This window comes from Lepidochelys kempii, chromosome 22, assembly GCF_965140265.1.
Source record: "Lepidochelys kempii isolate rLepKem1 chromosome 22, rLepKem1.hap2, whole genome shotgun sequence".
In the NCBI taxonomy this organism is placed as follows: Eukaryota; Metazoa; Chordata; order Testudines; family Cheloniidae; genus Lepidochelys; species Lepidochelys kempii.
The window spans coordinates 9630995-9646764 of NC_133277.1; the positions used below are offsets into that span (position 1 = coordinate 9630995).

At 45.8% G+C, this 15770-nt stretch overlaps 1 protein-coding gene across 6 annotated transcripts in view; it reads right to left on the bottom strand.

Moving 5' to 3' along the window:
* Positions 1-1881: 1881 nt before the first annotated feature.
* Positions 1882-15770, bottom strand: part of IGSF9B (immunoglobulin superfamily member 9B) — a 103016-nt gene continuing 89127 nt past the window's right edge. For 4 of the 6 annotated variants that reach the window (XM_073320740.1, XM_073320739.1, XM_073320738.1 and 1 more), the window contains exons 19-20: positions 11872-11993; positions 1882-11039 (exon numbers count right to left, since the gene is read on the bottom strand). In XM_073320740.1, coding sequence (XP_073176841.1) covers positions 10816-11039; positions 11872-11993 — 346 coding nt within the window. In that variant the 3' untranslated portion in view covers positions 1882-10815. Of the gene's footprint in view, positions 11040-11871; positions 11994-15770 lie in introns of those variants that run through there. The other 2 variants (XM_073320741.1, XM_073320742.1) reach the window with 2 other exon arrangements.

Sequence of the window (15770 nt, forward strand, 5' to 3'; positions counted from 1 at the left end):
ATCGGTCTCCTCAGAAGCAAGTGTTTCTGAAAAGAGCAGGTTCCACTTCACCTCATAAGTGACCAGAGAGTAAAATCAATATGGATTTTATATTAGAGGGCTTTTGTGTGTTTGTTTTTAAAAACAAAGTCAGAGAACAAATGAGGTGCCATTAAATACTACATAGCAAAGCTTTTTTTGTAGAGAGGATTTTTATATACATGCCTTTCCTAATCCTCCCCAGGCATCTACATGCTTCCCGTCTACAGCACTCCCTGTGCCAGGCAATGTTGGCAGTCCAGTTTGAGAGCTGCTCAGATGCAGGCCCTCCACCCAAGGATGTAAGATAGTCAGTAGACCACATAAGCAGAGATGTGGAAATGTGGTATAAGCAAGTGTAAGTTCACTGAAGTCAATGGGAGTTGCACCTGGTTACTGAACCCCTGGAAACCTGCTCTCACACAGACTGGAGTAACTTCAGTCAAGTCAATGGAGTTACACTAGTGTAAACGCAGACCAAGATCAGAATTCGGCTCTTGTTCTCCATTAAATGGACATCAAAACAGTGACAACAGCACTATTATTCATTACCCCTTCCCCACCACAACACACTTCCTGACAAATGACTCCAATGCACATCACAGGGAGCAAACTCAGATCTTAGTGTGTGGCTGGCAGCAAGATAGTCTCAATTCTCCTTGTACTGTGTAAGTATATCTAACACTGCAAACATCACCCCCACACATGCACACACTGGGGTTAGTCATACAGACATGCATCCATTTTCACGCAAGCACACGGATCCTGACCATGCGCACCATGTTCATCTGCATACATGCATGCATGCACCACAAAGCAGGACAGGCTGCTTTCAAAGATATCCTGAGGCCTCCTGGGGCATTGGCTTGGCCACCAGTGGCAGTTCACAGCCCTGCTGGAAGAGTGTAGCCCTTGCCAGCCTACAGGAAGCAAAGCCAACCCAACTCCTCTGCTAAGAGCCGATACTGAAATAAGCTGCCATTTTGTATTGCCAAGTGAGAAACCGTGCTGACAGTCGACTGTCCAGCAGCCACACGGAGAGACTGGTGGCACAAGTAATCAGTTTCTTGCACATATTGTTCCTGGTCACGCTGAGATGTAGTTATGAGGTCTCTGAGGATTGCACAGTAAATGCTGTGGGTGTTCTGTGCTTCAAAATCGCTCTCAGTTCAGATGCTAGGTAGCAAACAAGCGAGAACCCTTTCAGCCCACATCTCAGCCCAATGTCCCTGGGACTCTGTCCTGCTGGGATCACTTCATGGGCCTCAAAACTATCATGTGTCTGTGAGGAAACCGACACTGCCTGAGCAGCCACAGACTTGTCCCGCTCACTCCCCAGCTCACCGTTCAGTGGCCCTCTCCCCCGCCTGAGTCCATACACAAGGCCAAGACCCAAAACAGCAAGTGAAGATGTAGGTCTCTGTGGACCACATAGAAACTGGTGCCTCATGGGGCCCAGGGCCCACTGACTTTTAGCTCCAGTACAAGAGGCTGCTCCTCTCTGCTAAGCCTCAGTTCCTTCCCAGTCCAGACAGGGCCTGGGCTAAACACCTTTTTCACGCAGCTCCCCTCTCCTTGGGCCGGCTAGCTTGAATGCATCCCATTGCTGCCATCTTGGTTCCATGATTCGGTGATTTAAATTATTTGCAATGGTTAGAGAGGAAAAAAGAAGCAGGTCCTGATGTGGGGACAGAGGAACAAAATGAAGGTCAGGCCCTCGTAATGGGGAGTAGCTGGGAGGGGTGCTCCATGCCTGTCTCTGTTCCTATATCCTGCCTAGAGTCTGATTGCTTCTATCCCCTTCTCTCCCTCCCTCACTTTCCCCCCAACCCCACCTCATACCCATCACCCTCAACATCCCCTTTACATGCAAATATATCAGAATTCTGTGCGTCTACATCTACCTCTTCTCCTATGTTTCTCTACCTATTTATATAGCGCTTATGTACATCTCTTTCAGTTCTTCAGAAATGTTCCTTTCTATAGAAGGATCAACTGCCAGCTCCAGGCTGGAGTGACTGGTGAACCCCAAGAGGTTCACAGAAAGTGAGGAGATAGAGGAAGTTGGAGTTGATGGTCCATCCTCACTGGAAAACTATTTCTGCAGCCTCCAAATCCAAGTAGAGACGGGCCTGAGCCATCGAGTTTGGACTTGGATCCAAACTTCTCGAAGTTCAGACGTGTTTAGATCCATGGATTTGGTTCTAGCCTACCACTAAAACAAAAAGGGAAAAGTCACCTATGTGCATCTTCATCCTTAGCCTGTGCACTGTATACTGACAGACTTCGTATTGCAAAGAGGGTGATACTGCCTCATTTTGCTGAGGACTCCTATCCAAAAGCAATGGACAGCCATCGATCTGGGCTGGGGTTAGTTACGTTTCCCAGCAGCTAACATTGACCATTAAAATCCACTGCACCAACAGCAGCTGCCAAATCAAAGAGCTTATTATTATTTACATCACTGTAGTGCTTACGAGCCTTCAGCATTTTGATAAAAGGGCAGATAGAGGGAGCCACCCAACCTGCTACAGAGAGCATCTGCTAAATATGAGCCAGAAAGTTTTACTAGTTTTTGCCTCTCCTATCTGGACTGTCAGGCCAGAAGCGTTGGATTTCTGCACTAGTGATCACCAGGAAAAATTAATTCCAAACTTAATCATCCTAAATTGGGATAATCGGCCTGGCTGCCGGCCCTACATTGCTCAGTGAAAGCTTCCACCACCCAAACGGAAGGGCAAATGGAAAAACAAATGAAACGATCACCAAAAAACTGACCCAGCTAATATAGTAATGCCTGAAAACTCATTATGGAGGGACTCCAATAACCATTCATGAGGAGGGAATACTAAGCTGGGCCACTGGAGGTCCTGTCCCTGAATGCTGGGACAGCCAGCGATCCGGGGGGGGATCTCAGCTACCTCGTGGGGACATAGGACAAAAAAGTTGAAGAAATACAAAAATTCTAGCAATTGTAACAAAAATTAGTTTTCTAAAACCCCAAACAATCCACTCAGGCGGCTGCTGTCCAAGGAGGGATTTTAAAACAGCAGCAGCATCGGACTCAAATGAAGTCATCTTGTCCAGAAGCCATTGGACAAGGACAAACCTGTGCTGGAGAAAACTAACCACGTCCATGCTCTCTCCATCCAAGCCCCTCCTTAGCCTTTTTGACCCCTTAAAGCCCAAGAGGGACTTCTCTCTCTCCTCCTTCCTCAACAATAAGCAGCAATTCTAAAAATGGTTTGTCTCTCAAATAAAGAGAGAGTTCAGAATGAAAGCAAAGTCACCGGGCATAAAATTCACCCAAGTCTGGAGAACAGGCCATATTTACCCCTGGGGTAACAGCACTGACTGCAGCGGATTTACAGAAGAGATGGATGTCCCCACATATATTTACTGCGGGGACTAATGTGAACCTCTTTAGGAGATGCCACGTCCCCGCGTAGGCGTGTTCACTAATCCCTCACACTAACACCACAGCCGCTACAGTGGTGCGGCTCAGGACAGCTCAGACAAGACATTAAGCTGTGCACTACATATTCATTAGATATCCATCAATTAACTCTTTGGCACTATTTATTAAAATCCAGCTTCTGCTTTTATGAGACTGTCATTAGACCTCAACCAACAGGGATCGTTTCCCAAATGTACCTTTTTTAGGATAAGTTTGTTTTTAGTTAGATTGTTTACTGAAGTTAATGGAGGGTCTCCAAATTTACACCAGTGCATCAGGGACCAGAATCTCACCCTTTACGGCCTCTGAAATCCAATTTCTTTAAGAATTTTGCATCCACACGAGTGTCCCTGAACAAATGCCATGATTTTTGCTTATTGCCCAGAGAATCCTGCACCTTCTTAATATGTTGTACTAAGTTGGAAAAATCCTGCTCCACGTCTGTAATACAAATGAACAGGAGAGATAAAAATGCACATAAATAAATCTAGGGCCAAATTTACACAAGAAACTTGTACCAACCTATTCAGTTAAATGGATGCAACTCCCCTTGTGTGAACACACTTATTTCAGTTTAAGAGCGCCTTAAAGCTTTGTCTACATGAGAAAGTTACATTGGTATAATTTTAGGTGAGAATTCAAAGTGATCTAGTTAAACCGGAGACTTATTTTAGTTTTGTTTAAAACCATTAGAAGCAGGTTTAACTAAATGAAAATAAGCCACTCTTAACCCAAAATATGAGTGTCCAACTTTTGCACTATTTCAACTACATCATTTTAAAATCCGACTCAAGTTATAGCTGTGCCAACTCTCTCATGTGGACAAGGCCTAGCTAATTGTTCCAAAACAATAAATCCAACAAACCTGGAATATTTCAGTGTCCATCCAAACGTCTAGCTTTTCACCTAAAACCCATGAGTGAAACTTCTCGTTTAAAAAAAAAAAAAAAAGGATTAAAGCAGTAAGATATCAGAAATGCTGTCCCCATCACAAATGATATTAACCACTAAGAAGCAGGTTTGGACCAAGTGTTTGGAGGAAGTTTGCATTTGGGACTACAGTTTGGCCTCTCTGCCAAGCTGATAGCGGCTGGAACAGGAGGAGGAGGAGAGAATGACCCTCTGGCAGACTTAGGAGCGGCACTGGTGGACTGTCCTTCAGCCCTCCCTGGCCAGCCCCATCAAATATGCATTTTTAGTGCATCTTATCCTCAAAGGGATTTACTAATAGTAACTAATGAATCCTCACGACACTCCTGTGAGGTAGGTAAATTAATATTATTGTCCCCACTTTACAGATGGAGAAACTGAAGCAGAGAAGTGAAGTGACCTGCCCAAGGCCACGGACTGAGCCAGTGGCAGAGATGGGAATAGAACTCTTGGCACCCAGTCGCATGCTCAAACCAGGCCTTTCAGTTCCATTTAATAAGGGGATAACTTCACTTACCAAGCCTACATTACATATGCAGTTCAGTAGCTATCACCACACAACTCCCTGCGATTTGCATGCATGTCTGACTCAGCTTTTCCTCCACACCAAACGAGAAACAGGATCGTCGTCTCCAATTCTCCCTGAAAGTACGGCTGAATCACAGTCCAGTGCCGTGGAGATAAACTGAGACACCACAAGCAGACATAGCACCTTCAACATACTGAGAACAGCCTTCAAAACTCACAACAGGAGAATGGAAGTAAGTGACCAAGGAGGTATTCCAGTTGCTGTTCAGGTAGCAAACTCCATACACTGGAAAAGTTATCATGGATTCCCACCACCAGGACTTCCTGGATTAGTGAAAAGAAGAGCCAAGAAATCTGGGAGTTAAAGACAAGGTGCTCAATTCTGCATCTGGGGGCAGCATCTGACTGGTATAGGTCAGCACTCACAAAGCATATTTAGACATCTGAGAAGAAATACACTGCACTTCTATCCTGTGAATTTATAATAGCCTCCAGATACCATGGTATCTATACATAACATGACCACACAGGTCATAGCCTTTTCCATCTGAAGGTCTCAAATCATAAAAAACAAACATTAATAACTAAGCCTCATTGCTCCTCCTTGAGATTGGGATAAACAATCCTACTTTATTTTACAGGCAGGGAAACTGAGGCACAAAGACATTAAGTCACTCACTCAAGCTCTCACAGTCGATGGCAGAGCTGGGAACAGAAGCCAGGTCTCTCAAATTCCAGTCCGGTACCTTAACTGCAAAATCATTTTTCTTCAAGTGCCTACTTTACATGCAGGTATTAACACCCAAATCTACTTACTAAGTCTCCCTCCTCACACCAGTACACGTTGCTTATAAACATAAGACGTTCTGAACAAAGAATAGATTTGCAAGGCAAATCTGAGTTTCAAAGAGTTGGGCCTAATTTTTTCAAAACAAATCTGCAGGGCTAGCTGGAATGCCATACAAAGCCTGCGCTCTGATGAGGTCAGGGGAACCCTCCAAACTTTGACAGTGCAGTTTAGTCAGTTCTCCTCTTTTCTCAGAGTGCAACAACTAGCCCTTTGCAGAGAAAACTTTTACATCAGGGCATCCAGGGGCAATCCTGGGAGACAATATACATTTGCTTAACAAAATATAGTGAGAGAGGAAGTTCTGCTTGGCTCCTCCCTCCCTCAGTTTTAAAAGGAAGTCTAGGGTATAGTCAGATTTAAATACTACTATTCAAGTCAATCAAACTTTTTCTGCTTCAGTCAGTTGATTTTGTACTTACACGGCTGATACAGTATACATCTGAGGTACCGCTTCACTGTTGAGCTGCAGAAATTATAGCAATGCACCTGCACTCCCACCCCCCCCACATTGCTGCCCATGTCCTCAAACCACCACACCTAGCTGCAACAGGAAAAGTTGTCTTGTAAAAACATCTGGCAACTGAGATTATGTGGAAAAGGAGCTGAAGGATTGCGATGGGGAGAATTCTTACACAGAAATATTCTACACAGCAGGAAAACCAACTTCCCAAAAAGGTGCAAGCATCGATGGATTTGATGTTATGATCTTGTGGTATTTACATGCTTGACAAAGCAGGAGCGCTCGGTGGAGCCAGATGAAAAACATTCCTGCTGTTGGTGGTGTCCCACAGGTCCCGTGAAAGTGGGTTTTTTGGTGTTGCCTGGGATTTCCAGGGAAACCAATAAAAAGGGCTGTATTTCCATGGGGAGTGGCCATAATTTTGCTAATGAAACAGCAAAAATTTCCAGCCAGGACAGCTTTACAGAAAGGGGATTCGACCCAGGAATTTTTCTGCCAGGTTAAATAAAAAGCTGTGTTTGCAGCTGACCAAGAAAAAGGCAAAAGGTTTTCAACAGGGCGGAAACGGGAGAAGGCTTGGCATCCTTTGGCACAGCTCAAATGTCCCAGGTTGCCAAGGTGAAAAGAAAACCCGCTTGTGAAGGCCATCAAAGCCAGACGGTTGTGAAAGCAGTTTCCACAATGAGGGGAGAGGCCGTTTGCCGGAGCACAGGCCACATTTGCTATGGTTGAAGGGAGCCAATATTTTCTCCCGTCGTGCCCGGCATCTCCCTCTTCCCCAAACATGAACCACAACAGTAACTAAGGTAAAGGAGATGGGGAGGAGGCAGCTGTAAAGGCTGAAGAATAGTTTGAAAAAGGAAAGATGCTTCTAAGAGGCTCACTGGCTGGATTTCCCTTTCCTGGGTTCTATATGGCTCACAGAGCTGAAAGAGACAGAGGGCAGCAGCTCCAGTCGCTAACGGTTGAAGGCCCTGGAAAGCAGGGGGCTCTCTGCTCAAAGTGTCTGCAAAAGAAACAAACCTGTAGAAGACGGACCAAGTGAGCTGACATATTCTGCCAGTCGGCCCTGCATCTAAGTCCTCTAGGGCTACGTACATCAGGACAGTGAGAGGGCCTTGAGGAGACCGTCATCCCAAGAGACCCAAGATACTGCCCTGTTAATATGAAGAGCTATCACGAATAGCCCAGAAAATGCTCAAAAAGTAAACATCCTGCATGGACGGTTACAAAGCAAGAGCAGAAGAAAGAAGGGTCTTTGAAAGTGAAGTGAAGTTTGCCCTGTACAGAGAGTCAGCAGAAGGCCTATGCACCTCATCAAAATAGAGCTTCAGAGAGACTTAAGTAGTGCATAGACATTGTGCTACCCCCTCTGCACAGGGACCAATTTCACCTAGAGATTGGAAGCAGTAGTAAAACAGCCTACCTCTGTGCCACAGACGGGAGGGGGTCCAGAGTCTTGTGACATTAGCATACGTGAGGACACACCCACAGATTGGGAACCCTGAAGGCAGAAGTTCCTGGAAAATTTTGAGACGGTACCTACTGCTAACTGCTTCCTTCCCCGTTGAGAAAACGTCTTTTTTAAAAAAAACAGCTGGCCTGTTGGACCAGGGCTAGAAATCAGTTTCTGTTTTTCAATCTGGCACTAACGTCAGTGAGCTGATGTCATATGGGCTCAGTTTTTACACCTAGTGTGCAAGTGACATGAAATCCAATCCAGGTCCTAGTAGAGCCTAGGGCAATCCTTAAAAGTACAGAAAGAAATACTCATTCGGGCCACAGGCAAAGTTGGTTTCTCACCTAGCCAGGGCCATGAACGGTATGCTTGCCAAAATGCCCCAATCCCTGCTCGAGATTCAGATTTTACACAGAGTATCCTCCTCTCCCTTGTGAGCAAATCTGTCTCCTGTTGGATGGAATTCTTTAAGTTGGAAAAAAATACCACTGTTTATCACAGAGCTCTCTCTGATGTGGTTGGAGCCTAATCAGGATTTTGATGTTTGAAAAATTTTACCCATTTTTATTATTATTGTGGTTTCTGAATATCTGATGCGACTGGAAACAAAAACCTTCATAAAAGTCTTCCTGGGATACTACTTGGTGAAATTTTTAAATTTCACCCAGCCACTTGACTCACTGATATTGCTTGATCTAAACTGTTCATTTTTACAAAGCATCTGAAACTCTTGGATGCCTCGTCCAGCCACTGAGCCCTTTGAGGTTCAACCATTAGCAAGTATAATAGTCAAAGCACGTGTTCACCACAGCAAGACTGGTGAAAGTGTTGTGGCCATCCCACTTAAAAAACCAAACACAGACACACACACACACCCCCACCCACCTTGGGAAGTACGCAAGTGAAAGGCCTGGGCTGTGGAGATTCTGTGCAAAGAAGTACCTAGGTCCTCCCAGGATTCACCTGAGACTGTTTCTACATCCTGAATTCACTTAAAGCAAAAAAACACCCACATGAAATACTTTAAAAAGCGTAACTGTTTTATTCCCAGGCAGGCTACCATCTTCACACTCCAGCACAAGGGATGAAATACACAAAGACCTGGATGCACTGTTTGATCTTGCCACTTAGAAAGTATCTAAATATTTTTCAATATTGGAATATAATAATACCTAGCATTTATATAGCACTTTCCATCTGTAGAGTTCTAGGTGCTTTACAAAGGAGCTTAAGTATCATTATCTCCATTTTACAGATGAGGAACCTGAGGCACAGGGTGGTTAAGTGACTTGCCCAAGGCCACACAATGAGTCAGTGGCAGAACCAGGAAGACACCCCAGGGATCCTGACTCCTAGCCTCCCATTCCATTCACTACACCAGAGCTGCCGCTCGTATATAGACCTATGCGATCCAGAGAGAAACTGATGGACATGTGAATCGGTCTTCAACTAATCTGAATCAAAAATACACTCTGGCGAAGAGCTGGAATGGCATTGGTAAAAGGATGACAACGTAACTCCTCAGACTGAATCCTGGGAGTGTTAAAACCCAATGCATCACATTCATTCTAAAACTGGGGCGGAGGTGGAACAGGGGAGGGGACATATCAGCAACATATTTAGAACTGATGCAAGGTGACGGAATTTGTTTCTACTGCTTGCAGCTAGAAGCAATTATTCAGCTCCGGGGACCAAAAGTTACCTTCCAAAAGCCTTTTCTCAGGCGTTGTGGTGTTTGCCTGGTTCACATCCATCAGTGGGGCAACAGATTGGAAGATGCAGACTGAAGTTCATAGAATCATAGAATATCAGGGTTGGAAGGGACCTCAGGAGGTCATCTAGTCCAATCCCCTGCTCAAAGCAGGACCAATCCCCAACTAAATCATCCCAGCCAGGGCTTTTTGGTGGGGTGCACCAGCAGAACCATTTCCATTCACATTCCACGCAGAAAAAAAGTCCGAGCTCTCTCCTCACTCGGCAGCAAAGCTTAAAGACTGTAAACACTCCTGTCGTGAGCTCTTGTATTCGAAGACTTCATTAATCTTACAAAGTGAACTACGGAACATCACTAACAATAAATTGACAATCTAAACCCCCTCCTCAACATTGACAAAAGCCTCGTTTGAGACTGAAGATCCTCGGATTTAAATTCCGCCCTCCACCCCCATCCTTGCAGGTTTGCAAAGAGATGTTACCTTAAAATTAACAAGTTTTGAGAGTGCGCTTGTGTGTGACCTTGCAAGATTTCACACATCTACTTATCCTGGAGTTTTGGGGGAGGGTTTTGGATGGAAGTAAAATATAATTTGTGTTTTTGTTATCCATCATCCTTGGGCCAAAAGTTGGAGAGGCAATGAGATTTTGCACGGGTAAATTTTTCTGGGATAATTTTGTAATGCATTATTCTAAAATAATCAGATTAACTGGGTCATCGGTTCCAATCTGGATTGTTGTGTGTCATTTCATTGTTTTCTGTGGAATCCAAATGATTCCTGTGAGTTCAGGCCATTTGCTTACTTCCATGTTCCTACCTAAATACACACTGTATAAATATACACTGCAAACTGCATCTATGATTTTTTTTTTAAATCTATACATAACTTTTGGAAACCAAGATGTAAAATCTCATCCTTCTTCCAGCACTCATAAAATTGAAGCCGTAGCAGAGAGAGGGGGATTCGAGGAACAACAGACTCTTATGACAACACTAAGTTTGAATCCCTCTCACTCTGAGCCCTGCAAGCCCCAATCTCACCTTTTCCTGTTCCAAATGGCAGGGGGTGGGTGAGGCTAGGGTATTTTTCCCTCCATCCCTCTAATTTAGGATATTCCTCCCTCCCACCCCACCCCACGATCCGCACTAAATGGAAGGTGTCCTATGAAAGGGAGAGCCTCTCCCAGTGGGCAAAGACTGGATGCTGGGTTTCCTGGATGTGATACCAAACAGACTGTGTGCACCCAGTGAAATACGATCGCTTTTGCACATTCAGCTTGTTGGTATGAGAACCCAGGCTGACGCTCACACCCCATCTCTCCCCACACGCGTCTGTAGCTCATGAGATCTCCTCTCCCTCCTCCCCCCCACCTTTGAACCTTCGCTGGCTGGTGCTACGCTAAAGTAAGGTGGCATGCCCGCCAGAATCATCGTGGTCCACGCTGTTGAGAATAGCTGTCTGGTCCTCAGGGAGCTGCCGGTGGCAAAGGTCATCCTTCAATGCGGAGAGGCGAGCGAAGGGATCCTGACGAGAGTGTCTCTTCTTTTTGCGGAGGGAGACCGCTTCGTCAGGCGACAGTACCTGAGAGTTGGGAAGGTGCTGAACCTGGGAGGCAGAACCATCTGAAGAGGGAGAGAGAAGGAGGAGGACAAGAGATAAAGAGGATTAGTTACCTATAACAATGCCACGAGCTGATGTGGTGCTTTACAGCGCGTGTGAAACAAATGCCTGGGCCCGGCCCTGGGAAGCTCACAGTCTAAGTCAGGACAACGTACCAGCCTCGGTGGTTTGGCTGGGGAGAAGGTTAACACAGGATGCTCAGCTGAGTGAGGAGGATTTTTGGAGGGATTTGATATAGGATAGGAAGAGGAAGGTTGTTCTAAGTGTAGGGGACAGTGCGAGGGAAGGCACATAGCTTGGCGGGGGAGGAGGAGACAAAGGGAAGAGGACCTGAGGAGAAGATGGGGGCTGGAGAAGGAGCAGGAGGAAATGACAGCAGAGATGTAGGTGGAGAGATGTAGGAGGATCTTGAATTTAAATGGATAGAGAGCCACTAAAGGCATTGGAAGAAGGGTCATTCCAGGGCTCTCCAGCTAGTTTCAGGACTACAAAGGGAAGTTATCCCCTTCCTCTTCTGGACTAAGATCTGGAGTAACATCCCAAGGAAAATAAAAAAAAAAAACCAAAAACCAGGAGATGGGGCCTTCCGTTTTACAGCTGAAAGGAACTAGGAAGCCCTGGTGGCCTCGTGGAAAAAGAGCCGGCTTCCTTTATAAGGAATAGTTGAGCAAGAGAATAAAACACAGGTTTTATAGTAGCTCAAATAGAGACCTACAGTCCACCGGCCTGAGTCAACTCCCATTAGAGTCAGAGACTTTAATGAGCGTTGCACCAGGCCTCAAACGGAGGATGGACAGGGAGACTAGTGGGGAGTCTTGTGATCCTCACACTCACTGGATTGTTTTCTGGATTTTGAGGAGCCCTTGGATGACTTTTTGGGCTTCTTTATCCGCTGGTATTTCAGAGCTTCGAGCCTCTCAGGTGCAGCAGCGTTCCGGGATGGAGATGGACGTTCTCTAGAAAGGAAAAGCAGACACGTGCCATCAGTGGCCCCCTGTCACACTCCAGCCAGAAGAGATCTCGGGTGGAGAGGGACCGGTCATCCTCTGCCATGGAAAGGAAAATGTGAGAAACCCTGGGCCAATGGAATAAGGTCAGCCGGCTGCACTGGAGCTAAATACGATGCTGGTGGAAACATGACACCATCTACTCACTGCCTTTGGGACAGCTGTAGTTCCCCATCCCACCACACACACACACTTCCCTGTCCACTGTTTCCCTCCCTCTCATACCATGGATGAGCGTAGGTCAGGCAGAAACTGGCAAAGTTTAGAGAGAGGTGTTAGGCTCCAGCCCTGGCTGTTCCTGTGGACAGAATCAAATGCCTGCTGATGGCTATGCTGTGGAGGAATTGGAAGAGCCATGCTGTAAGACAACCGGTACCGAGGCTCACGTCTTAAAAATGCATTTGTTTCTGTAATTTCAAAACCATTAAAGTAGGTAGCGATGGGCAGATCCTATGTCCGGCAAGGCACTTCTGGGAACCCGCGTCAAACCCCTTTAAAGAAAGAGAAAGCAAAAGGCGTATGGTAACAGGACAGCGGCACTCATGTTACCGCTGTGTGCGCCGCCGGCTACGGCAACAGTGGCCCAGACAGACTACAAGCAGTGACCCTTCCCTTCCCCAGCCCCACAGCAAAAACAGGGACCAAATGGCAAACAGAAACACACAGAGTTTACAAGCCAGCATTTCTGGGGCTGGCAAGTTGGTACCCCCTTCCAGGATCACAGCTCTGGGCCACAACACACACCATAAAGTAAGAACTGAGGATAGATGCCAGGGTTCTGATTTTCTTCCCCAGTAGAATAAGACATACCATGACTTTGAAATTAAAGTAGTTACAAGATTTTATCACTGGGGGGGGAGGGGCGGCAGGGGGCAGATCTCTATTTCCTACAACGGGATTTTCATTCAGGGGTTCAGTAGTGCAAGTTTCCCCAGCTCATTTCACGGATTTATTCTCCGTCTGGTTTATTCTTCCACCAAAGCCTGTTACAAGGTCAATGTTTTCTCTAGAGTTTGGTGCATGGGAAATGGGCTCTTTGCATAAAGGTTTTTTTGTGCATTTCTTTCCAGGCTGCCAGTCCTTCCCTGACTAGCTATTGGAAGACAGGATACTGGGGCCAGGTGAGTATAGGAAAAGCATTCCCTCAGGATGAAGTCTGTCCTACTATATATTCTCAAGTTTTCACATAAAAGTGAGTAGGCCAGGTCCACAAAGTAGTTTTCGCTGTGAGATCAAGCCAATACTCAAACCCAGCTCTCCTGAGATGAAAGGACAGATTTAATCCACCGAGCCTCCAGTACATTCCCCCTCCCTCTGTCACACCTTTCCAAGTCAGAGGAGATGTTCTTTTGGTATCATTACTCACTCACTGGAGACCACTGATCAAATCGTCTCAAAACACCTGCTAAGAGAGGGGTAGCTCGTAACGTTTCCTGAGAGAAAGAGGAAAATAAAGGCAACAATTCTTTGCCGGGTGGCAGTTTCAAAGAGTTAGCACCAGCAAGGAATACTGCACTTACACCTTTCACCCATCAACTTGAGGGTTCAAAGAAAGAGAAACTGGGCAATGGGAGCAAGAATGGGGTGTCTATGTGTCAGCTCATGTACATTTCAGTAACACTCCCCTGCATGGGTTAATCTGAACCCAAATCGGAGCTGGTCTTCTGTTCACAGTTCACTGCATTTGAGATTAACCAAGAGCAGTCCAGCACACTGGGATTCTCATTCACTCCCATTGACTCTCCTGTGCTCATCTTCAAGGCAGCAGAAGAAACCAAGATGGAACCGATAAGTGTGGGGTTGATGGAAGACGACATGTTCAGAGGCAAAACTCACATTTACATGCCTGCTGCAGGGCAGCCTACGGTAAAGAAGTGGAAGAATTCTAGTTTTCCCATACAAAGAGATGGAGAGAGCCAATAGGGCAGGCTGGAGCAGCAGAAGATTTGGACAAAGACAACGATTACATTAGCCAGTGCTTTTCCCACAGATAAAAGTGCCATCTATGGAGAAAATATGAAAGGTTTGCCTGATTGTCTGTGGGGAATCCGCACTGTAAATGGCCATAAACCAAAGCAGCTCTCTTTCACTGTTAGATGCCACTGTCAGATACTCTAGCGGCCATCCGGTCATTTGGAGCCTTCCCAGAGATAAATCCAATACGTAGAAGGCTCTTTCTGTACAATGTGGAGTATTAATCAAGAAGCCAGCCTCTGACCCAACAGCAGGTCAGGAAGAGGAGGATTTGTCCTTCCTTTCAATGCTCAAAGAGAAAAGCAAACTACAAAAAACACACACACACTCTCAGTTAGGTTAAGGCTTAGGCTTTAACCCTGAATTTAAGACGCCGGAAATTGCATGGGTCCTTGCAAAACACAAGAACTTGCAAGACACATGAAACCCAATCCCTGGTTGCAATCACATCAGTCTGGTGCTGAATGGGTCTGGGGAGCACTGAAAGAAGGGGGGGGGTGTTGGAGTAGATACTTGGATTCTGTTCTCTGCTCAGTCACTGCAAGAGCTTGGCCAAGTAACTTATCCCTCAATGTGTCTCCATTTCCCCATCTGCAAAATAAAGAGAATACCCACCGCACATGGGGTTTGTGAGGCTTAAAGTATTGCAATATTCCATGAAAAAAGACATCACAGAGGAGTTAGGTATCTGTGGGCCGAATTCAGGGTATTCCATCCATTTAGCTATGAAAAATCTGGATGTGGAGATTATTCTTTATTTTCATCCTGTTCAGCTGGTAGCATCTCACTGTAGTTGAGATTTGTTCTAGGAGGGAACTCCCTGAGTATTTAATATATACAGAACCGGGCTTCCCATAACTCAATGCTACGTCCCTCATTGCATTTTGGTGTTAAGGCCACAGTGGCATGGTGAGACTTTACGCTGGGACAAGACGAGCTGACATGGGAACGGACTTTTGTAGCAGTTGGTGCTTTGCTCGAATACTGCAGGCTGGTGACTTCCAACGTGTTTAAAGACACTGATATGACTGGCAAAGTTTCTTGATTTTGCTAACAGCACTGAGAAGCATATGGAACATAATGAGCAATTTGACTGAGCAGCTGGGCACCAGCAGATGCAACTAAAGCCATAAGATTTAGGGTATAGAACAGCCCCTTTCATGTTCACCGCTCAAGCAGAGACATCAAGATTTGACTAATGTGCCAAGAGACAGATCCCCAGGACCATCTCTGATGGAATAGCTGGAACTCCCCACAAAGCAGGCGGCATTAACTTCAGCAGAGGACAAAACCCCTTTTTAGACAAGCCACAATTCCCTCCTGTTGGAGCCAAGTGAGAATTTCACCCTCCTCGGATGGACTAGAATTAGGATGCGTAAGAGCGAAGGGACGACAGTTCAATTCCTTTCAGTAAGCCAACGTTTGCCTCCAATGGTGAACGCAGGGTTATAGCTTCATTTTAGAAGCTCGTGCTCCCGTAACATTTCTCTATTTGGTGTTCTCTGATGAGCCGCACATTATGTTGTGCTGCTGAACAACAACTGGTACCGACAAGGCTAGCGGTTGCCCTCCTCTGCACCCAGCTTGCGCACACATTACTCCATGCCTTATTTTACTGAGAGAGTTTTCAGTTTTAGATCAACGGGATACAAGCAAGTGTGTGGCTGCTATATGCAGGCAGGTACGGAGTGAACTTCTCCAAATGGTTCTGACAATGGAACTCAGTCCTGACCAAGACTGACCCCTGTTACT